Source organism: Prionailurus bengalensis, chromosome D2 (genome assembly GCF_016509475.1).
Source record: "Prionailurus bengalensis isolate Pbe53 chromosome D2, Fcat_Pben_1.1_paternal_pri, whole genome shotgun sequence".
Classification (NCBI taxonomy): domain Eukaryota; kingdom Metazoa; phylum Chordata; class Mammalia; order Carnivora; family Felidae; genus Prionailurus; species Prionailurus bengalensis.
In genome coordinates, this window is record NC_057351.1 from 59,200,312 (window position 1) to 59,223,707 (window position 23,396).

At 55.7% G+C, this 23,396-nt stretch overlaps 2 protein-coding genes across 5 annotated transcripts in view; one reads left to right on the top strand and one right to left on the bottom strand.

Annotated features, from left to right (window-relative positions):
- PDZD7 (PDZ domain containing 7) overlaps positions 1-9,945 on the bottom strand; it is a 19,415-nt gene extending 9,470 nt beyond the window's left edge. The window contains exons 1-8 of one of the 3 annotated variants that reach the window (XR_006299833.1): positions 9,848-9,942; positions 8,800-9,190; positions 3,893-4,033; positions 3,413-3,587; positions 2,692-2,868; positions 2,310-2,457; positions 955-1,015; positions 157-564 (exon numbers count right to left, since the gene is read on the bottom strand). Coding sequence is in view for 2 of the 3 variants with exons in the window: in XM_043597281.1 (XP_043453216.1) it covers positions 157-564; positions 955-1,015; positions 2,310-2,457; positions 2,692-2,868; positions 3,413-3,587; positions 3,893-4,033; positions 8,800-9,025 (1,336 nt within the window). In the remaining variant the exon portion in view is untranslated. Of the gene's footprint in view, positions 1-156; positions 565-954; positions 1,016-2,309; positions 2,458-2,691; positions 2,869-3,412; positions 3,588-3,892; positions 4,034-8,799; positions 9,191-9,847 lie in introns of all 3 variants that reach the window. The other 2 variants (XM_043597281.1, XM_043597282.1) reach the window with 2 other exon arrangements.
- Positions 9,946-10,148: 203 nt separating this feature from the next.
- SFXN3 (sideroflexin 3) lies at positions 10,149-18,460 on the top strand. Of its 2 annotated transcripts, none has more exons than XM_043597296.1 (11): positions 10,149-10,348; positions 12,584-12,747; positions 13,405-13,575; positions 13,924-14,022; positions 14,395-14,470; positions 14,640-14,725; positions 14,987-15,114; positions 15,294-15,343; positions 16,184-16,233; positions 16,714-16,761; positions 17,029-18,460. In XM_043597296.1, the coding sequence occupies exons 2-11, from the start codon at positions 12,587-12,589 to the stop codon at positions 17,123-17,125; spliced, it is 966 nt and encodes a 321-aa protein (XP_043453231.1). In that variant the 5' UTR covers positions 10,149-10,348; positions 12,584-12,586; the 3' UTR covers positions 17,126-18,460. The 2 variants fall into 2 exon arrangements, with proteins under 2 accessions (XP_043453231.1, XP_043453230.1); XM_043597295.1 differs by lacking the exon at positions 10,149-10,348 and adding an exon at positions 11,075-11,342.
- Positions 18,461-23,396: the final 4,936 nt, after the last annotated feature.

Below are 23,396 nucleotides of genomic sequence, written 5' to 3' on the forward strand. Positions count from 1 at the left end.
GGGGCCCAGAGCAGCATCGAAGTGTATTCTGGGGCTGCAACTGAGGTTGGGTCAAGGCCCGGGGCAAAGGGAGGTTTGGGGCCCAGGACAAGGTGCGAGGCAGGTTTGGGACCGGGAGTTTCGGAGAGAACATCAACCACCCATCCCCCTACGTACCCCACAAGGTCAGGTGGCTCTGGGATCTTGTGATGGGGGGCCGGGGTCGGCTCAGGGCCAGCAACAGGGCAGTCTTGGGGGACTCCGAGAGTGCAGAATCGAGGCGGCGGGCAGGCCGGGGCCCATCGGAGCGGATGGCTGTGTCCCTGAGGATGACGGTGGGCCTCACGCTGCACCAGGTCTCCACGCGGCCCCCCACATCGGGCTCCGTCTGCATGGCTGTGTCCGCCCGCCCCCAGCCTGGCCCCCGACCGCCCGGCTCCTCAGGCCCCAGGCAGACATCCATGCGGTCGGAGGGCAGGGAGCCCGAGCCCTCGGCCGAGCTGTAGGGGGCACTGGAGGCATAGGAGGAGACGCTGGAGCTGCTCTCAGAGGCCGGGGACAGCTGCTGTAGCACCCCGTTGCTCACTGCAGGCAGTGGGGAAGGCGGGGGCGGCTGAGGGGAAGGCCGGGCTGCAGACCACCCTGGGCTTGGTGGCGGGGGGGGGGGGGTGGGGGGGGGGTGGGTAGTGTGGGGCAGCAGCCAGGGCTGGAAGCACGGGCTCTGGGGAACCGGTGCTCAGCAGTCCTGCCACTGACTTAGGCAGATCAGTTCTCCTCCACTCACCGCAGGACCCCAGAGCCAAGGGGAGCCTGAAACCAAACCTGCAGCTCCTCGGAGGGGAGCCCAGAAATGGCGCTGGGTGGTGTGAAAGTCCCAAGGAGGTTTGCTCCTCCTGCCCAATTATTCTTCAGAGACTCTGACCCACCCTTGGGCCTCAGCCCTTTCCCTCCAACCCATGGACCTGAGCCACTTACATCGGTCCAGCCAACAGTACTCAGAAACCATCTCTTTGTAGGCAGGGTACCGGCCAGTCTCCTGGGAAGAGCGTGGTGGGCATAGGAAGGCATGGGGGAGTGGGCAAGAAGGGGGTGGGTGAGAAGGGGGGTAAGTGAGTAGGAGGGATGAGAAAGGGGGTGGGTGAGGGAAGATGAGAAGGGGGTGGGTGAGAAGGGATGGGGTTAAGAAGGGGGAGTGATGGGACAGGAGTAAACTTTTCAACCCCCTTTCTCTCTCTCCTCCAAGTTCATCATGCTCTAGACAAACAAGCTGCTTTATTTCTCAACATGCCAAACTCCTCTATACCTCAGAGCCTGGTACTTGCTGTTCCTTCTGCCTTGATTCTCTTCCTTCAACTCACCTTCTGGCCAGCTCCTCCCTCTTCGGGTGTCACTTCCCCAGAGAGACCTGCCCTGACCACTCTGGCTAAAAGGGCCTTCCCAAATGACCCCTCCCACCTCTCTGTTAATTACAGTGTAGCACTTCTCACAGTTGGCCCGCATCTAGTGTGTCCGTCTCCCCCGAGGAGCAGAGACCTTGCCTGTCTTGTTCACCGTGGCAGCCCCGGTACCTGTCATAGTGGCCATCATGTAGAACGTACTCGAAAATGTTCAGTGGATGAATGAGGGGCAGAGCGGGAGAGAGGAGGAGTGTGTGGGGTCATGTGAGAGGAAGGAAAGGGAGAAACGGGAAGGGGGGGCGGATCGTGGGATGGGAAATAAGGTTGCAGAAATAGAGGAATGGCAGAGGAGGCCCTGAAGGGCAATGTGGGTGAAAGCTTGGGAAAGGGAAGAGAGCGGGGCAGGGGCTGGGACTGGGCACTAGCCGAGAGCGAGACGTCACCTCCTCTGGAGACAGAGTGAGAAAGACCTGATCCTCAGGCAAGTGTGAGACCCACATGAATAATGAATGCAGGTGCCTCCCCTGAAATCCAATCTCTGGCCCCAGCCCAGCCTCTTTGCCCTGTGCCCACGTCCTGCCCAAAGCCACAGCTACCACCCCACCCTCTGGGTGGGACATTTTCTCCTTTCAGCCCAGGTCCTCCACCACTCATGTGAAGGGGCACTGCCCTAGGCATCTGAAGAGCAGGACTGGACCCAGGCCCTGCTACTGACCAGCTGAGTAATGGACTGGGATTCCTGAGTTACTCTGCCTCTCTGAGCCTCAGTTTCTCCTTCTGCGAAATAGGGACGAGCGCAATGCCTGCCCTGCCTCTCCGATGGCTATGGTAAAACCATAGACTGTAGAGCGATGGGCATAATGATGTACTAGAGTAGTCGGGGAAGTCCTTCCTATAGTCTGGCCTCTCCCTGATACCCACAGCCCTGCCCACCTTGATGGTCAGCATGATGTGTGTTTGGCCCTTCAGCACCTCCACGGCCTGGCTGTGGCTGATGTCGTCGAACCTGACGCCGTTGGCCGCCAGGACCTGGTCCCCCACCTTGATGCCATTCTCCTCGGCCAGCCCACCGTGGTCCACTCTGGGGTCAGACAGGAGGCGGTCTGGTCGGCTGCCTAGCCTGCCCTCTCTCACCCTAGTCCAGATTCTCTTCGCTCGGATACAGGGATGCCCCAGCCAAACTCCTTGGCTCTCCTCCCCGAGCCCCCCACCCCTCTCCAGACCCCACCCCTGACCCAGGCCCTCCTTTGGACATGTCATTGGCCAGGCCTCGCTCGTTGATCCCCGCCCACTGCATGCCCCGCCCAGCCCTCACTTGGACACATAGATGCCCAGGCCGAACTCCTTGCCCCCGCGGATGTTGAAGCCCAGACAGAAGTCGTCTGACGTGGTGTACAGGTGGACGATGCGCCGCACGCCATCCTCCGAGCCGCTGTCAGACGGCGTTGATCGGCACTTCTCCACCACCAGCCGCCGGTTCACCACATCCACCCTGGGACAACAGCAAGGGGCCCTCGACCTGGGCCCCCCATCCACCACCACCCCCCCCCCCTCCTCCCAGCATCCTTGACAACCCCATGGGAAAGGAGAGGTTGCCTTGGGGGACTCCCCAGCCCAGAGACGTTCAGTGGGATGTAGATTTCGCCAAATTTGGAAAACGACCTGGATCTCCTCTTTTTTACGGAGCAGCTCCATGTGCCCGTTTCCAACTCCCTACAAGAGCCCTGAGGGGGAGATGCTGTTACCACCCCCAGGCTCACAGCAGAGGCCGGACGGTGTTGGGGGCAGGGCCGCTGGCCTCTGGGATAGCAGGGTTGGGAGGAGGGCTGGGGGGAGACACGGCCTTGCCTTATTTCAAGGTCAGGCCTTGGGATCCCTGTGTTTCTGGTGCCCTGGGTGGAGGGAAGAGTAGAAGCCATACTAGTCAAGTTCCACGCAGAGCCCTGTGACCTCGGCCTCTCCTGCGGCGGGGGAAGGGGGGGGGGGGGTGCTGGATGGGGAGGGGAAAAGCCAGGGCTGGGGCCCGGCGTTCTCACCACGTGGTCTTCTCTTTGGAGAATTTGATGCCCGGCACTCGGCCCATGCGCCTCACCATCATGTGCAGGCGGCTGCTGCCAGTCAGCACCTTCACGGCGCTGCCCATGGTGGTGCTCTCCAGGCTCAGCCCATTCACCTCCGTGATCTTGTCCCCCACGCACAGGCCGGCCCGCTCTGCACCAGGGGAGGGGCGTGGCTGGCAGGGGCCACTTGGGAGAAGTCCTCCAGGGTAAAGCTAAGCCTCCCGCCACCACACAAGGCTCCCTGGGGTAAAACTTCTTCCGTGAAATTGGGGATCCCCAGATGAGGTCTGAGTAGTCCTTATGAGACTAGGGACCTGTCCATTAGCCCACTCCACCCTGGGAGGGGTCCCCATGTCCCCATTGGATCGGGCCCTCCAAAGCTGAGGACCCTTTCCTCCCATCCCTGATAAGAGCACCATCCTAAGCCAGAACCTCGCTCCTGGGAGCCCTGCTCACCTGCACTGCTCCCCTCCTCCACCTTGCTGACGAAGATGCCCAGGCCATGCTCCGAGCCGCCCCGCACACTGAAACCCAGTCTCCCTGCTGGACTCTTCTCCACCCGGACTGCATGGATGATGTCGCTCTCATCACTGTTGGCTGTGTGGTGGTGTTGGTGGGAGGGACATAGGCATGACTCCCATGTCCTTTCTGGGCACAGAGGGCCCCTGGGTGTCCCAGGTTGGGGCCTGCAAAGGCTGGGTTTCTAGGCAAAGATACCTAAAGCTCTAAGGCCTGAGGGCAGCCAATTTCTGCGTTCCCTATTGGTGGTTTTGAGGCCATGGGCCAGGGAGAGTGTGGGAATAGGCAGGACAGGACTCCACAGTAGAAGCCACTGTTCTCCTTCCCTTATATAGGTGAGCGTGTGTGCGTATGTGTGTGCACGCGTGCTCGTGTGTGCAGGTGTGTGTGTGTTTCTAATGCTTACTCAGCTTCTCACACCCACAGGCCTGAGATAGGACAAATTCCTGAAAATCCTGTCACTCTAAGGGTCAGAAGGACAGAGAAGAGGTTCAAGATTCCATTCGATAGGGCAGAGTTGAGCAAATTTGGGCTCTTCGGCTTGCACGAAATGAGTATGCTAATCTTCAAACAGTTGAAGAGCTATTCTGTGAAAGGCATTAGATGTTTTTGTTTGTGTAACCCAGAGGACAGAACCAAGCCCGAGAGAGAGGCTATCTATCTAAAACCTTCAGCTGTCAGACAATGGAATGAGTTTTGGAGAGATAATGAGTTCCCCATCTTTGGAGGCATACAAGCTGACCCCTGATAAATCCCTGTCTGGGATATTGTGGACGGATCCCTGAGGCTCCTTCTATCTCTTCAACTCTGTGATTCTGGAGGTAAGGGCTCTAGGAGCTACTTGACTCTATGAGGAGAGAACCCCAAAACACCACTATGTTGCAGCGTGCGCCCAGAGCCCAGAGGGGTCCTCTCCATCAGTGCTGGGGAAAGTCAGGGGAGCAGGGTCCCTAGGGGCTGGAGCTGTCAGGGAAAATGATTTGGAAGACTGAGAGGAGCGGGATTTGGTTGGAGGCGGGGAGCAGAAAGGGAGGGCACTAATGAAGAAGGGGATGGAGTGAGTAAAGGCACTGTGGTGGGTCCTTGAGAAGGCCTTTGGTTAGAGAAAAATAAGAAGACCGCAGGGGGAAGCTAGGTCTCAGGTGAGAAGGTGAGAAGGTGAGATTTCCTCTTGAACAAGGCTTACTCTAGAGGTGTTTGTGGGGGACAAATCTCTCTCTCTCTCTCTCTCTCTCTCTCTCTCTCTCTCTCTCTCTCTCTGTGATCTAAGAGAAATCAGGTTACAATACATGAGCAGAACAGCTCAGGAAGAAATCTCCAAGGGCAGCCTGTGGGCATGGATGGTGCAGGACAGAGATGTGCGATATTCTAAGGCTTCCTGGCTGATTCTGACTGTATAGGTCTCAACCCAGCCAAGGAGTCTATTGCTTTCCTGCCCCCCAACCCTCTTTCTTCTCAGGCCCTCCCTGGGGCCTTCCTAGGGCCCTGAGCCAGGGGGATGCCACACTGGGGTTTTGAGCATAGGAGCTTGGGGCCTCTGAGGATGGAAACTTCTCTACCTCCACTACCCTAGCCTGGGCCACCGACCTCTCCCTCTAGGCACTCACAGCCTCCTCACTGTCTCCCCACCTCCATTCTTGCCTCATTTAGACCCTTCCCTACAGTGGCCAGAGCCAGCTTTTACAGTAGACTGCTTATTGAGAACTTCAATGCCTGCTCCGGCTTCTAGAAGGAACTCCACAGCTCCCCATGCCCGGTAAGGCCCTCCATGGGCTGTCCTCTGCCCACCTCCCTACCCTCACCTCTGGCCACCATCCCTAACCTCACTGAGCTTTGGCCAAACTGACCTCCTTCCTGTTCCTCTCACGGGCCAATCATTTCAGTGTTCCCTCAATCCTTGATACTCTTGTCCAGACTTTTGTAAAGCCAGCATCCATTCTGCAGCCCCTCCTGGCTCGGACACCACTTTCTCGGAGAACCCTTCCTGGACTACCCTACCTGAAGAAGTCCCTTCCCTTCTTCCCAAATGGTCTCTATTAGAGCGGTTCTCAAAGCATGCTCCCCAGACCAACAGCAGCAGCGGCACCCAGGAACTTATTCAAAAAATATGTATACCTGGGGCACCTGGCTAGCTCTGTTGGTACGACATGCAACTCTTGGTCTTGGGGTTATGAGTTTGAGCCCCAGGTTGGGTATAGAGATCACTTCAAAATAGAGTCTTAAAAAATTATATAACAACAATGTGTGCTCTTGCTCTTCGCCGCAGACACAATGAATCAGAAGCTCTGGGTGTAGGACCCAGCAACTTGTCTTTTAACAAGCCCCCCACCCCAGGCAATTCTGATGTATTCCAAAGTTTGAGAACCGCTACTCTGTCGTACCGTCCAAATTAGTACCTCCAAGATTCTTACCATCCTTTCTCATTATTTGCTTATTCATATATTATTTATTCATATACTGATTATTCATATTTTATTGTCTGTCTCCTTCCACTAGATTGTAAACTCAATCGTGGTAGGGACTTTGTAATTCTTTTCTGCCAATATATCTCCAATGTGTTGCGCAGCACTTGATATCTGCTAAGTCTTTTTTGAATGAGTAAAAGAATAAAGGGAGGAATGAGTGAATAGACCAATGAACAAGGAGAGTGAAGAGAAAGGGCTGGTTTGGATTAGAGGATGCATTTCCTTTGGGACCAGCTGAGTTTGCAGAGCTGGTGGGAACTCGTGGGGGTGAGGTGGGTAGCAGTTTCTCCCTTCCCACTGTCTCTCCCTTATCAGCTATTTTAGGCCTCTGGAATGGTCTGAATAGTAACAAGGGGGAGAGGTTCCAGGCTTCAGTGAATTGGGAGATGTTTGTGCTCGGGCAGAGGGGGAAGATTCTGGGCTCAGAGCTTCCCAGCCCAGACAGGGTAGGGGCTGGCAGGTCAGAGCAATGCCCCAGTCCTCCCATTGCTGGGAGACCCTGCTCTCCTGGCTGCACCGGGGCTCTAGGGTGAGGCAGAAAGAGAGAGCAATCCTGGAACTTCTGTAAGAGGATCTTTAGCAGGACAGTGGACAGAGCTCTTACATCGTAGCTGGGCATGGTGTGCGTGGTTGTGAAGGGGAGGTAAAACATAGTTATTTTAATACAATGGGACTTACAAGGGTCCTGCCCCAGTGCCTTCCCTGTCCCCTACCATGTCTCCTAGCTCCTCTGAGGACTTCTGCTCCATGACCCAAATGACAGTGCTGACCCTCAGCAGTGCCCTACAGCTCACCTAGGGGTGAGGCCCATCATAGTAGATGATGGGGGTGGGCATGCTGGGCCACTGAGGCAGGAAAGCCTGCTGCCTGAGCAACATGGCTATCCCTGCCCCAGTGGCTCAGGGAGGAGAACAGAGATGCCCAGCTGGGTCAGAGGGGAGGAACAGGGTCTGAAAAGCCCACTCTGGGATCCAGCCAGGGGAGTTCTGCTCGCTGAGAGACAAAAGGGGAGCTGGAGACATTTATGGCATCTGGCCCGCAGAGAGCCCAACCCCAGGGGGGTCCCCATTCCCCATGGGCATTCAAGGTCCTGCCTTACTCACTAGCTCTGTGTCGCCTCACATCTGTCACTGCAGCCTGGCTGTCTCCTAATTGCATCCCCCCCCCCCCCCCGCAACTTGTACTCTTGTTTTCCACTTCCAGCCTTATCTGGGATACCTCTACCCCAGCAGCAGCTGTTCTCATTGCTCTGTCTCTAAGCTCTGCTACCCTGTAAATTTCTGGAAGGTGACGATTGACCTTTATTTTTCTCTAGGTCCCCTACAGGACCTAAGCAGGGCTGGTATAGAACAGGAGTGCAATGAAACAGCATTGGGCAACTACAGAAGATTAGGTACGCCCTGATTAGGTACCTGGGCTCAGTCCTGGGGCTCTCTTCCTGACCCTCAACCCTCCTCTTCTCCCCACATTTTGGAACATTTGCTGCTCTACCTCTATTTCTTTTCTTCTGCATCTGAAATCTTTTATTATTATTATTATTATTATTATTATTATTATTATTTACTTGGTTTTTTTATAAATTTTTTTAACGTTTATTTATTTTTGAGACAGAGAGAGACAGAGCATGAACAGGGGAGGGGCAGAGAGAGAGGGAGACACAGAATCTGAAACAGGCTCCAGGCTCTGAGCTGTCAGCACAGAGCCCGACGCGGGGCTCAAACTCACGGACCGTGAGATCATGACCTGAGCCGAAGTCGGACGCTTAACCGACCAAGCCACCCAGGCGCCCCTATTATTTACTTATTTGAAATCATCTGTACACACACTATGGGGCTTGAACTCATGACCTGAGATCAAGAGTCGCACGCTCTCCTGAATGAACTGGTCAGGGGCCTCTGCACCTGAAATCTTAAATTCTGTCTGCTCAGTTGGGCACTGACTCCTCACAGCCCTGCACTGAGCTGGTCACACAATGGGCTGGTTGATGGGGTTATATCATTCTCTATCCTGCCCCCCACCAAAGGCGTACACAAAGGGATTGGAGAAAGGCAGAGTCCATAGGATGGAGGGGCCAATTCAATACCCTATCTTGCTCACTTGGGGGCTAGCATACCACACACACTCTTCCGTGCCTCCCGGCTCCTATCTTCCACCTCTGACCTCTCTACAGCCCTGCAACACTAAAGGATTGGCCTAAACATAAGGAAAGGGTTTTTAAGGTAGAGTGTAAGGGTAAACAGAGACCCTCCACCTCCCACATCCTTAAGACTCCCATCTCTTGGGTTCCTCCACCCATATTGGCTCTGCCTCCTCCTACTTAGTGCTGCTGCCCCTTACCCCCACCCTTAGCTCCCGGCCCAAGCTGGGCCCCGCCCCCACCTTCGATGGGAGAGTTGATGAGGATGACACGGCCCATGGGCGATGAGGCTCGGATTCCGCGGGGGGGCCCATTCAACAGCCGCTGCTGCTGCTTCCTCAGCAGGTATCGCGTTGCGGAGCCCGAGTCGCTGCCCAGGTGGCCTCGGGAGGAGAGGGAGCTCAGAGAGCCCGAGCTTAGGTCTCCAAGGCCCAGTGGGTCGAAGCCCACCGCAAAACTGTGCGCCATTGTGGCTAGACTGGGGCGGCGCCCTACAGGTCCAGAAAGAATCTGCTAGCCCTGGAGCAAAGGGCCCCGCGTGCCCCAGGCTCCATGAGCCTTCCGTGCGGGACTGGGGTCTCAGGGACTGGGAGACCCCACCTCCGTTGCCTCACAGCAGTGTGCGCTCCAGGCCTGCGGAGGGAGAGCAGGGGTTGGGACAAGGGTGTGAATGTTGCCCTTGCTGCCTCCCAGAACTTCCACCCCTCGCCCTGATTTGAGCTTCCTGCCCTCCCATGCCCTAGGTCCCTCACGTCTCCCACCCCTGGCCCAGTCCAGGCACCATCGTGGATTTTGGGAGTCATTTATACAACGCCAGTGGGAACCTCTCATTCACCCCTCATTCCTGCTCTCAGCTGAGTCATCCACCCCAGTGACCAGTTCTCAGTAGAGGCTGAGAGAGTGGAGATGGATTCTTGCGGGCCCTAGGGTTTCAAGCGGTGTGAGAGAAATTGGGGGCAGGACCAGTCACTGCACGCCTTTCCTTGTGTTTGTGGGCAGGGGGCTCATGTCTCGAGGCAGGGCGTCAGCACCTGGGACAGCTGCAGCCAATGGCCCCAGAGATTTCCCGACCGCCACAGATCCCTTGGCTCCAGGCTGCTGTCCCTCCCACCCCCTCTCCCGTCGAAAGGGGTTGCTTCAACGTCTCCCAGGCTTGCGGGGAGGACCTGCTGGCTAGAGTCCCACAACATCGCGCCCCAAACCCGGGGCTAAGTCCCCCAGAGCAGCTCTGGGACTGAGAACGCAGCATCCCACCCTCGGCCCCCACCTCTTGAGCTTGGCCCCCCTCACCTGCTTGCTGGTGCGGCGGCCGCGGGCCTCGCCAGCGGGTGGGCGCGGGCGCAAGCTCTTGCAGCGTCCGGGGAACCCCGCCCACGCTCCGCCTAGCTGCTGGAACGGGGCTGGCCTACGTAGCCCCGGGCTCCCATTGGCTGCGAGGGCCGCCAGTCACTCTCTCCGCCCCCTGTTTCGGGCGCTCGGGTCAGGCGTTCGTCACCTGGGCTGAGACCCCTGCATGCAGTTCGAGTTCTGATGCCCCACCACGCCCCCACGAATTTAGGGTTTGGGTCACGCCTCGCCCCCTCCCGCTACCGGCTCAGCGCAGGAGAGCCCAGAACCGCGTCTTCTCCAGGCCAAGCTAGATGCTAGGGCTCGCAATTGTCACCCCTTCGCGTCACCTGTGAGGCCTCAGTGAAGGAATGTCACCTGGGCAGTGGGGGCGTGAGCATGCGGTGGACAGGATCGTGGGCTGGCGCCTGGGCGTGCGGCAGGCGTGCCCTTTAAGGTGACTGGGTGAGTTGTGAAGTATATGTGTGTGGGGGTGGGTGTGGGTGTGTGTGTGAGTGTTGACTTCTTTCTCATGCGTCTTCCTTCTATGTCACAAAGTGTCTCTCTGGCCCCTCAGTTCTGGAAAGGGGACAGAGTGGATCACTGGTTCCAGGACACCAGGGGGAGGAAGAATCTTTCTGAGCCACTTGCTTGATGCAGACAGAGCTACCTTGAGCCTTCTTCCCCTACACCTCCCAGGGCAGGGACTGGGGCTAGGTCTGTGGTGCCGGGATAGGGATCGGGGACGTAAGGAAACTGGGACCTAGTGGAGCTAGGTAAGGAGGGGGCTGGAGGAGGAAAAGGGTGGGGACATAGAAGGGGCACAGACACGAGCGGAACGAGATTGTGGAGGACTGCGAATGCCCAAGTGCTGTGAGAAGAGCTTGTGAGAACTGGGGTAGGAGCCCAGGGGGCCAAGTAGGCAAAGGCCACTGCCAAGGCGGCCATCTAGTAAACAACCCAGGCGGTAACCCGAGTCCCTCCGGGCGCACCATCAGAGGATGGCCCCTCCACGCCGCCAGCCTTCGTCCTGCGCCCAGGGAGCCTTCGCCCTGGGCACCTAGACGCGTTGCTGCCGAAGCCGGGTGCCTCCCGAGGCCAGTCAGGGGACTGCAAGCAAAGGGGGCAGCGCCCACGGCTCCTCCCCTCCTCTCTAGGCCTGGGGACGGGCCAGAACCTATTCCCCGAGCCCTGATTGGCTTTGGGAGGCGGCGTAGAGCCAGCTCCCTGCAGCCGGGGCTGGGGGCGTCGCCCCAAATGGCACCCACCGCCCCCAGGCTCTGCCAATCCCTGGGCACGCCCGGCGGACGCGCGGGGGTTGCCCCCGCCCCTCCTGCCTGTCAGCGTCACGCGTGACGTTACGCGTGATGGGTTGGGGGGGCGGAGGCAGGGGCGACGCGCCGAGAGAAAGGCGGGTCCGGGAGCTGCAGAGGCCAGAAGCCCAGGAGCTCAGCAAAGCGTGAGTGCTGGCTGTCCGGGGCGGGGTTCGCGGGGTTCAGGGGAGTAGGAGGTTGAGGGCTAAGAGGGAGGGAAGCCTGCCTTGGGTGTGCTCTCTGTCCTACCCGGATTCAGTATCTTCGGTTCTAGGGAGGTGCTTGGGGCACGAGGGGAGGTTGGCTGGTGGGAGTAATGTCAGGGTGGGGCCTTATGTGGTCACACATTCCCGTGTCTGCAGTTGATGGATATGGGGTGGGTGTGTGTGCGCGTATGTGTGAGTGTGCAAGTAACGGTCTTTGTGGGCTAGTGTATGCAGTGCGTGTCCGCCGTTTGTATATCTGTGTAGGGCATGTACGTATCTTTGTATGTGGGCATGTGAGTGTGAGTTTGTGAGAGAGGGGAGGGTGTCTCCTCCAGTGCGGGAGGAAGTGCGGTTGGAGAGGATTAGTCATATTGTAGGATTTTGCCTAACACAGCCAGCCGGCTGCTTCAGGCTTTCCTCTTGGTACTGGGTGGAGAGGGCACTTACTGACTCCTCCTTTCTAGACGTAGGTGGCTTGGGGAGAGATGGATGGGTGTCTGTGCCAGCCCTGCCCAGCTGGGGAACAAGGAGGGCCTTGGGCCATTCAGTGTGGGTTGAGAAAAATGCCCCTGGAGAGGGGGACTTGTGCATGACTGCGAGCACGCATGCTTGGCTGGCATCAGAGTCCCCTATTTGAGATCTGGAATAGATAAGCCCTGAAGTAGCCAGTGAGCCCTTGTTCTCCTCCAATCAGGGGCTGGGGTGTGGGACGGCTTATGCCATCTTCCCAGACAGCCTTGGGGGTTTGTATCTAGGTCTTAAGGCAGCCGGGCCCTGAAGCTGACCTGAGCATGCCTGGATAACGCATATAATACACACTTTTGTGCACACAGAGCACAAGAGTAGCTGCATAGGATTAGTTGCTGCTGTTGCATCAACCATACACGTGTAAATCCTCACTGATGAAAAGCTGCACAAGGCCAGGGTGCAAAAGAGATCTGTTTTTTCTGGTTCTGTTTTCCCCTGCCCCCTCCTCCAATGGCTGCAGGCCTCTGAGCCAGGGCCTTGCCTGGAAAACAACTCCTCCCCCCAACCCTTGCTTACCTATCTGGAGTCACCTTGAGCTCTAGAAGGGGTTGGTGATAGGCCCAGGGACCAGGGCAGAGCCACCAGAGGCTCCCGCAGGTAGAGCTCTTGAACCCCCTCCTTGGAGTCCTCTGATCCTGATCTTTGCTCTGCAGAAAATGGGGGAGTTGCCCTTAGATATCAATATCCAGGAACCTCGCTGGGACCAAAGCACTTTCCTGGGCAGAGCCCGGCACTTCTTCACCGTTACTGACCCCCGAAATCTGCTGCTGTCTGGAGCACAGCTGGAAGCTTCCCGGAACATCGTGCAGAACTACAGGTAGCCCCCTGCCCCGTCCGAATGAGACCCTGGGGTACTCATTCCCTGCCATTAATATGGTACCTTTTGCATCTATCTCCTCAAGTTTGAGAGTGACCTTGTCCCACTCCTTGACCCCCTTACTCCCTAGCTCTATATGTTGGAATCACAGGCAACTATGGCACAGCGCTTCAACCCAGAGAATTTCAGGGTGTTTGGGTTGAGGAGGTGGCATTGATATTTGTGGGTGGGGGGCTGCTGTATGTTTCGCAACCCTCCACAGGGTACTGTCCCACTGCTAGGCCCACCCTCTTCAAGGACAGATGGGGCTCCAAGTTGAGTCCCAAGGAGATAGGAGAGCACCCCCTTGTCCCCAAGAGGAAATACCCTTGAGATGCCCCCAGCCATTTTTGACCCACTGGAAACTACCATTACCCATGACCAGGCATTTAGGCAGAAACAGAAGGGCACCCTCCTTTATGTGGCTAGAAGGAAAATGGAAATAGGTGCCCTTCTGGAAGATTTGACTCCCCCAGAGACAAGGAGCTCCTTTATTCTGAGACTCAGGGCCAAAGTTCCTGGTCCTCTGGCCAGACTTTCCCTGAGCTAAGTGGTCAGGGCTGGTGGGGGCAGATCTGCCCCTAGAATTGCCTGTCTGTTCCTTGACATTCTCCGCAGGGCCGGCGTGGTGACGCCAGGGCTTACTGAGGACCAGCTGTGGAGGGCCAAGTATGTGTACGATTCTGCTTTCCATCCGGACACGGGGGAGAAGGTGGTCCTGATTGGCCGTATGTCAGCCCAGGTGCCCATGAACATGACCATCACTGGCTGCATGCTCACCTTCTACAGGCAGGTCCTGCCCCGTGTGTCCCCTCCCTGAGCACTCTGTCCAGACTAGAGTGTAGCCTGATGACTAGGTGAGGCCAGTTTGGGCAGAAAATAGTGGGTGAATGACAGCTTGTGTTAGAATCCCTCACATTCCTCAGCACTCAGCCCCAGGGCTCCTCCCACCCCAGAGACAAGTGTATGTGGTCGTGTCAGTGGGGAGGGTCGTGCAGAGGTCCCCGAAGCAAGTTCTAAGGTCATCAGCCGGGTCCCTCCTGAAGGTTTGGGAATAACCTTTAGGGTTTCTTTATTAGGGTTTGAGGATAAGGGACACTGTAGCAGGAGCAGCAGTAAGTGTCTCTGTTCCCTCAGGAAGACCCCGACCGTGGTGTTCTGGCAGTGGGTGAATCAGTCCTTCAATGCTGTTGTTAATTACTCCAATCGCAGCGGCGACGCTCCCATCACTGTGGGGTGAGAGCTCATCCCCTCACCGGGACTCCCCCCCCCCACTCTCTCCCTGCCCTGGCCTCCCCAGGCCTACCATTGCTCCCTCTTGTCTGCTCCTGTTCCTGAGTGCTCCTGCAGCCAGTGACTCAACTCCCTCCCCTCAGCCCGCCCCTCTCCCCACTCTCCTGGCCTGAGGGCTTGGGGTCCTCTTGCCTGTGCTAAGGGAGGCCCTGTCCGAGGGATTGGAGCTTCCAGGCAAGTCTATGCTGTAGCAGGGGAGGAATTTCTCTGCCCGTCACGCCTCACGTATTGAGGATTTTGACATGTCCCTGAAGGAAAGAACCACAGGCTGGACTGTTCACCTCCAACCTTGTGTCCTGCCTCTTCCACCCACAGGCAGCTGGGAACAGCTTATGTGAGTGCCACCACTGGGGCTGTAGCCACAGCCCTGGGACTCAAATCCCTCACCAAGGTAAATGCCCCCCCCCCCCATTGTACTGCCTCCTCACTTACCCTTTATCTGTCTCCCTCTTCCCCATCGCTCGTCCACACCAACCTACAGGCTCCCCACATCCCTCCCCAGAGTTCCTCACCACTCCATGGCCCTTAGGACCACTAAACGATATATTTCCTCCCCCCAGCACCTGCCCCCTCTGGTGGGCAGATTTGTCCCCTTTGCAGCTGTGGCAGCTGCCAACTGTATCAACATCCCCCTGATGAGGCAGAGGTGAGTGGCTCCAGCTCCTGGCATGAAGGCCCAGCGTGCAGGTAGGCACATCATCCCGCCATGCCCACCGGCCCATGGTGGGGACCGTCCTCTCCCTCTCCAAACAGAAGCTTCTGGGCACAGTCTCAGTCTGACTCTGGGATCCTAGAATGATATCTGAATCTGTGATATCTGACGGGACCCCAGGGAATAGCTGCCCGTGAGGGCAGTGCAGGTAGGATGTGGGCCTGTGATCTGACCCCCACCCCCTGCCCTTTTCAGGGAACTGCAGGTGGGCATCCCAGTGACTGATGAGGAAGGTCAGAGACTTGGCCACTCAGTGGCCGCTGCCAAGCAGGGAATCTTCCAGGTGGTGATATCGAGAATCTGCATGGCCATTCCTGCCATGGGTGAGGCAGGGGTGCCTGGGTGGGGCAAGGGAGGCTCTAAGAGAACGGGTGCATTCTCCAGGGGTTTTGAGCACTCCCGGGGGAGTGGGAAGAGTTGTGAAGGGGATCCACCCCTCCTCACGATCCTGACTTTCATGCCACTAACTCTTACCTCCTCTTCTGCCCTGCTCTCCCTGCAGCCATCCCCCCGGTGATCATGGACACTCTGGAGAAGAAAGACTTCCTAAAGGTAGGCCACACCCACCTTTCCCACCCTGGAAGAGGTGACGGCTGGGAGCAGAAGTGACCAGTCCCCAACCCTCTTTCCAGCTTGGCCCAGGAGTCTGAGACTTGCTCCCTGTTGGCCCCACCCCTGGGCTGCCCCCTCCACCTTCACTCATTCATTCAGCAGGAAGGAAGTGGGCTGGGGTGAAGGAACACGGAGGGAGCAGGAGGAGAGGATAAGGAAAGGAAGGAAATGGTTTCTGTCCTGAAGAGAGCTGGTATCACTCCAGAGGCCTCTTGACACACACGGGGATGGACCACCACCATCACACTGGCCACCATATACATGCTGTCACCTACCGACAACAATGAGACACACAGGCTCACACACGCACGAACAGAACAGAGAAGGCACAGGACTACAAGCTCATTTATTGAATCATTTATTCACCAATATATCTTGAGCACCAGCTGTGCCCACTGGGGGAACCGAACGCTGGTCCCTGTGGCTGGAGGGAATGGAGAAGGGCGTGCAGAACAGGAAAGGGACAGATTCATGCCTGCTACTGGGACGGGAGCAGAGCAGAATGTTAGAGGAGGCTTCCTGAAGAAAGCAGCTCCTGGAGGAAGTGCGGAACCAATCCTGTGAGGGGAGAGTGGGTGAAGGGACACTAGGGAGGGTGTCGCAAGTAGGCGTGGCTGGACTGGAGGCTGGTGATTTGGAAATCCCAAGCCTGTTATGGTCTTGGGAGAAAGAAAAGACTCAAAGGCAGGGTTGATGGGATAAAGCTGTGGTAGGGGAAATGCGGTGGGGGCTAGGGGAGGAGGGGACACAAGCCATCCCATTGCCTCTGTCTCCCTACAGCGTCGCCCCTGGCTGGGAGCGCCCCTGCAGGTGGGACTGGTGGGCTTCTGGTAAGTGTGTGGGGACTTAGCTAGGGTGTGTGGGAGTGCCCTTTCCCTGGTGGATGTGGGTGGGTATTTGCTGATTTTAAGATGTTTATGTACATCATTCATTCATCCATTCAGCTGGTAGGGCTCTTAGACACTTGTAGGGCATGTTGTGTGTGTTGGCAGGTGATCGCCACCCTTGAAGGTCAACAGTCTAGTTGAAGACATTCTAGTCTTTGTGTACAAGAGGAAAGCATGGAAATATACCTTTTGGTATCATCCAGGAGTTTCATGCACGTTTAATTTCTGATTCAGGCACTCACTGGCTGTGGAGCTCTGGGTCATGGCCCTGGAGGCTCTTTCCTTAGCCAGAACCTGATGTCAGCGTTGGCCTGAATCAATCTCTACCCCTAGGGGGTGTCTCCAGGGATGGGGTGGGATGCAGGGAGGCAACAACCATAGGTCAAAACTTCACAAACCTTCCCAACACTCTTCTCCCCCCAGCCTGGTATTTGCCACCCCCTTGTGCTGTGCCCTCTTCCCCCAGAGAAGGTAAGTACTGCCCCCGGGCTTGGTTGGGGGCTCTGAATAGGTCTCCGCATCTCTGGAACCCACTGACCTTAGGGTCCTTTAGTGTGTTCCAGGAGGAGGCTTGGCAGGCACTAGACTTATGCTGGGGGTGGGGACTTGATGGTGAGCTGGGCCTTCTGGCAGTTGAAGGAGACTGTCCAGCCTGGGAGGAGGAGAGGTGGTGAGCCCTTAGGCTGATGCAGGTTGGGTTGAGGGGATCCTCAGCCTGCCTGTGCTATTCTGTTGCAGCTCCTTACATGTGAGCAGGCTGGAGCCAGAGCTGAGAGCTCGGGTCCGTGAGCAAAACCCCAGCATCGAAGTGGTTTACTACAACAAGGGGCTTTGAGGGAGGGTCAGCCCCTGGACCCCTCCCTCACCTCCTTGGGCTGCTGCTTTGGTGGAGCCTTGCCATCCCTGCCACTTGCCCCTCTTCCTGGTACTGGGCGGGGGCTTGGTGAGGAAGCAGCCATTGAAACCAGCAATCCATAGGCTGAGAGGTGCCCCCGTTAAGCCTTTTTCTCTCCTCTCTGGTTTCAAAGAGCAGGGCCACATAATCCCTTTCTCCTGTGCTCCTATGCTTATGTATGTACACACATGATACGTGTGTACGTGTGTGTGTACATGCTGTCCTAGAAGCTAGGAACGGACGTGCTGTCCTAGGATGTCCTGATAATCTGGCTTCTCCTCTCGGCCTCTTGCCACCTGTCAGCCAGCCGGCTACAGGACTTCCCTGCCTAAACAGTTCCACTGGCCAAGGCATTTCTGACAGCACCTCGAGGGCCCCTTCTCGACACAGGAGTAGCCAGGATCTCTGAACAGAGACTGAGGGATACTAGCAGGCCAAACGGGCCCGACTCCTTCCGACTTTTGCTTCCTGGCTCCCAGGAACCGGGCTGGCAGAGAAAGACATATCAGGGTAAGGGAGATGGGAGTTTGTGCACCCCCCACATGCTGAAAGAGCTCATTTCCTCTCCTCTCCTCTGTCAGAACAAAGGGGTGGCATCCTGTACCACTCTCGCCACCCTCCCATCGCCCCCACACTGCAGTGTGGACATCTTTAGGTACATTCTTAGGAGTTCTTGGTCTGCTCTGACATCATAAACTCAAATCTACACCGATAGTCCCAACCCAAACCAAAAAGCCATGGAGGCAGAGCAAGCATTCCCCCTTTAAGAGCTCCCAGCGCCCCCTCTTGCAGAGGGACACAGCTGTGGGAATGGTGCTTAACCTCAGATACCACAGGTATCTGAGTGGAGACAACTAGCACACCCTCAAGGGCAACTAGGCCCTGAGTGTACAATCTTAAGACAGGAAATTCTGTGTTCTCTTGACTCTTGTTAGACATTCAGCAGAACCCTGACCTTAGCTCCTCTTTTTTGAGGCTTGGCCCTGCTCCTACCTCCACTCCCACCCCCATCTCCCAAGAGGAAGAAGGGCCCAGGCATCCATAGCTGGTCCAAAGGGCAGGTGGGCTTGGGAATGGAAGGTATGGTGTTACACTCACAGGATACAGAGCTTGACCTTGACTCCAACTCCCATGAGCTCTAGCTGAAGCAGTGGGTGGTGTGGACGAAGGCCCCAGTGGGATCCTCTAAGAGCATTTTTGTGCTCCCCCAACTATCTGCTACCAGTGACTAAAACTATGATGCCATTGTTACTCAATAAACTAAAAACCAATCTACTTCTTGATCTTCACTTGATTCTGTGTCCTGAGTGCTCAGGAAGAGCCAGTCTCCTGCCTTCGGCCTTCCCTCCCCCACAAAATCTAGGTTCTAGCTCTTCCCTCCCTTCTGTATGGAACCTCAGCGCCCAGCAGAGGGCACTCTGAGATTAGAAAATCAGACCTCCATCAGCACCCAGAGTGCTAAGGGGATGTAGATGCCTTCTATTCCCTTTGCAGATAGAGTCCTGGCTTCATTTCCTTCTTGGCTAGGAAGGCTGATCCCACCTACCTACCAGCTCAGGCTCTGGGCTTCTTGGTTCCCTTCAGGCATTTGGCATGGGTTGGTGGGCCTCTGGTACCCAGGGAACCCTCTGGAGAGAGGAAGGCTAGGGACTGTCCAGCTCCATCAGACAGAAGTTAGGGCACCAGCACACCCTTCATACCCCTCCATGCCCCCACCAGCACAGCACAGGAACAAGCCTGGCAGGGACCATTTGCTAGTTAGCACCCCTCCCCCCCATCCCAGGACCCTCCACTCCCCCCTTATGTAACCCTCCCCCCCCCCCCCGGGAGAAATGAGGGCAAAAGTTCATGCCTCTGAACAGATGGTGAGAGCTACTATTAAACAGTTTATAGTTAGTTGCCTCTCTTACCCCAAGTCTTGGCTTTGGAAGATTCAAAGGAATAAACATGTATGAATCTATGATAAAATCCATTGCCTAGGACATACCCCTCATCTCCCCTTTTTCAGCTCTAAGCTCTCACACTAGGTGGTGGGAGACAATCTTTGGGACTGCATGGTCCCACAACAACCTGAAGTGAACCTGGTACCTTGGCCTGGACTCTCTCACTCCTCTTGGGAAATGGAAGTTTCCTTGTATGGGCAGTGGGGGTGATACCAGCTACTGCTCATTGAGCCGTACGTGTGGTGCTGGGCCAAGTGCTTTAAGTCCACCTTTTTTTGATCTTCACAACCCACTGGGGGACCAGACATGTTATGTCCATTCTTAGCAAAAACACAGGCTTGAAGACATTTAAAAAGTTGCCCGTGGTTCCACAACTAGGAAGTGGTAGAACCAGGCTTCAAGTCGAGTCGTGTGACTCTGAAGCCACTGGGCTGAGCTGCTTCCTCACCTGCCAGCCACCAGCCAAACTTGAGATCATTCTTCTCGTCTCTCTGACGCTCCAGGGCCTCTCCTCCCTGGGCCCAGTTTGTTTATAGGCCCACAAAACTGATAGGCCCACAAGTGTACTCAGACCTTTTACTAAAGCCCGAGGAGTTTCCAAGCTTGAGAGTTTTACAGCTGAAGGAGCATAAGCAAAGATTTCTCTTCTTGATTAAAGATGGGGCAACATGGGGCGCCTGGGTGGCTCAAATTGGTTAAGCGTCCGGCTTCGGCTCATGATCTCCCGGTTCGTGAGACCAAGCTCTGGGTCGGGCTCCGTGCCGACAGCTGAGAGCATGGAGCCGGCTTCAGATTCTGTGTCTTCCTCTCTCTCTTCCCCACCCCCACTCACGCTCTGTCTCTCTTCCAAAAGTAAACAAACATTAAAAAAAACTTTTTTTTTTAAATACAGGGCAACACTTAGATGGGGTGCCTGGCTGGCTCAGTCAGTACAGCATGTGACTCCTGGTCTTGGGGTTGTGAGTTTGAGCCCATGTTGGGCCTAGAGTTTACTTTAAAAAAAAATGTTTTTAAATATGGCGTAACATTTCAAAACCCAGTTTCAATTCCATCCTGTTCTGCCAGTCTTGACCGGTGCCTCCTATCAAGCCCAGGGGGCTCTGGGTCAACTCTTGAAACCTCTTTCTGCAGGTACTGCTTTGGTCTTTGGTAACCTCCTTGAAAAGAGGCCTTGCACTCTTACTGGAAAATCCATGTAAAATAAACCTATTTGGGGAGGGAGGTGCAGGAACCTCTGTTAAACAAAATCATTAAGAACATTTTATAACTTACTGTGTTCTGTAGATAACACTAACCCTATCAGGGAGAGGACTGGCCAAGGCACCAGTGAGGCCAGTTAGGAAGGAATGCTTTCCTGCCATCTTTCCTTCCTAATTCCACACCAGCTTCTCAGAGCAAAAGTTGGCTGTAGGCTAACTTCACAGGCTCTCTAGGGGCAAATCCTAGCCAGGTGCCTTTTCCATACTGCTTCCACGTAGGTGGAATTTTCCTGGGACGTCAGCATTTGGACAGAGGTAGCACTTTTCTCACTGGAAAATAATCTCCCCCATTCTTGGGCCTCCCTTCTTCCTCCTCATGCGCAGCCAGACTCTGGGAACCTTCTTTGGGAGCCTACATCTGCGTCTTAGGTCTTCCTCTCCAGCCTTTTCCCCTGGCCTGGTTTCATCTGCTCCAGAACTCCCATCTTGCCCATTATTAAGACCACAACCGTCCGTCTCTCCCAGCCCACGTTCTGAGGAGAAAAATGGCTCAGGTCTGGGTTAGGCTGGCCATAGGGAGGGAGCCAAATGGGCATATCCCACACTTCTTTCTTTCTTTCTTTCTTTCTTTCTTTCTTTCTTTCTTTGTCTCCTTTTCTTTCTTATTTATTTCTTAAATTTACATCCAAGTGAGTTAGCATATAGTGCAACAATGATTTCAGGAGTAGATTTAGCCTGCCCTTTTCTAGGGTCACTGAGGCTGGCATCTCAGGGACAGTGGTTAGGGCCAGCTTCAGCTCCGCTCTGTGCGCGCAGGCCAATCAGACTAGGCTAGTCCCCCCTCCCCCTCGCTCTCCCGCCAACCCCCTTGCGGCGCCCTGCAAATCACAGCCAAGCCCCCCTTTCCTCTCAGTCAGGCTTGTCAGTCTCAAGCCAGCCCCGCCCTGGGGGGGGGCTGTCAGTCATCGGTAAGTCACGCCCCCTGGGGAGGCGAAGCCAGTCAGCGCAGAGTCCCGACCCTCCTCTGGCCTTGTCAATCAAAGTTAGGCTGGGCTCCACCTCCTTTCTGTTTCCCAGGCAACGGCTTTATCGCCGCTGGCCGGAAATGCAATTCTTCTTCCCTACCTGAGCTAGGAACCTACTATCAGGTCCGCTTTCCGGGTGTCCTCGGTCCCGGACCGTTACAGCCGCCAGATCGCCTCCCTCCTTTCCAGTTTCGAAGTTCACGAGCGCCCCAGCGCCCGCCCTTTGACTTCCTGCCCGGAAATCCGCGACGTTTTCGAGGAATCGCGCGATGCCTCTCCTGGGTCCCAAGCCCGGATTTTTCCGCGGCCTACCCGACTATTGGCCCTGCCACTTGCGCTTGCGTCCCACAGTTCAGGAAACGTTTACTGAACTGCTAAGAGTGGCTCTATGCTCGGTGCTGGGTAGAAATGGCCTGTTGGGTGAATGGAGTCCTTCCTCATCTGCAGGGACACAGCCTGTGCCCAGCAGTCATTAAGATGTCTCTCCCCCTCCCCTCTACGTCAATCTCCCTGCCTGTTACAGCGATCTGGGTTTTGATGCTGCTGCGGAGGCATTCTTTTGCTAGGAATTGTGGAGGAATCTTGGCCCAGTTGCATCATACCCTCCAAGGGAACTTCCTGGGCAGCTCCCTCCTTTCTTTCTAAATATACACACCTTTTTCCTCATGGGCAGTCCTCCCAACTCAGGCTGCCAGAAGGATAACCGCAGGCCCCAGTTTTGGGCCCCAGCCTCCTCCAGCTTTTTCTTTCCTCCTTCCAATCTGAAACCAGCAAGGTTCTGAAAACTGAATAACAACCCTTAGAGCAGGGGAGGAACCCTGCATAGCTTGGGCTACAAACACAGCCCCTCCCTCCCCAGCCCCATACATCCAACAGGGAAGTAAACCCGTGCCCCTTTTTTTTTCAATATATTTTTTTAGTGTTCATCTATTTTTGAGACAGAGAGAGACAGCGGGGGAGGGGCAGAGAGAGGGAGACACAGAATCCCAAGCAGGCTCCAGCCTCTGAGCTGTCAGCACAGAGCCCGACGCAGGGCTCAGACTCACACACTGCGAGATCATGACCTGAGCGGAAGTCGGACGCTTAACGAGCTGAGCCACCGAGGCGCCCAAAAGTAACCCATCCCTCTTAACAAGCAACAAGCAGTTCTTTCGGGACAACGTGTTCGCTTATGGAACAGAAGATTGCTACGTAAGTCTATAAATTAACCAATCAACTACCTATATTAGTTTCTGACCGAAGACCTCCTATCCCCGATCACCAGCAAGTCTTCAGTCTGTTGACAGGTTTTATTTCCCAGAAGAAGCACTTCTGGTTTGAGTTTTAATTCAAGCCATTTTGTGGAAGGCAACAGAGAATGATTGTGGCTAGTTTCCATAAATAGAGGGAGGTACTGGAAGGACTCTGGAGTAGCTCTCAGAACCAGAGAGAGAGCTAACCAGCCTGGCCGTGGAAAGAGCAGGAAGCCGGGCAGCCCCCTGGGCCTCAGCAACTGGAGTTTATGGACCCTGCCATAGAGCAGCTTCAGTCAGCTCCGGTTTCTGATCTGCCCATTCAAGTTTCGGAAATTGGTACAGCTTAGATCAGCTGTCCCCTCCTAGGAGGTGGCCAGAGGCCCGGGTCAAGTTACAAGGACATTGGACATCATTACTTCATGTCTATCTCTATGATTGGGGCTGTTCTCGAAGCAGGGCAATAACAGTGAGCTGGAATCACCACGACTGGTACTTACTACACCATGTACTATTGCCCCCATACAGATTCTCTCCAATTTACATGAACCTTCCCCTGAGGGAAGGCGCCTTATTTTCCCTTTTTTATCTTTATTTTATTTTTGAGAGAGAGACAGGGTGTGAGCAGGGGAGGAGCAGAGAGGGAGGGAGACACAGAATCCGAAGCAGGCTCCAGGCTCCGAGCTGTCAGCACAGAGCCCGACGCGGGGCTCGAACTCACGAACCATGAGATCATGACCGGAGCCGAAGTCGGACGCTCAACCGACTGAGCCACCCAGGGGCCCCATTATCTTCACTTGTTTAGAACAAAT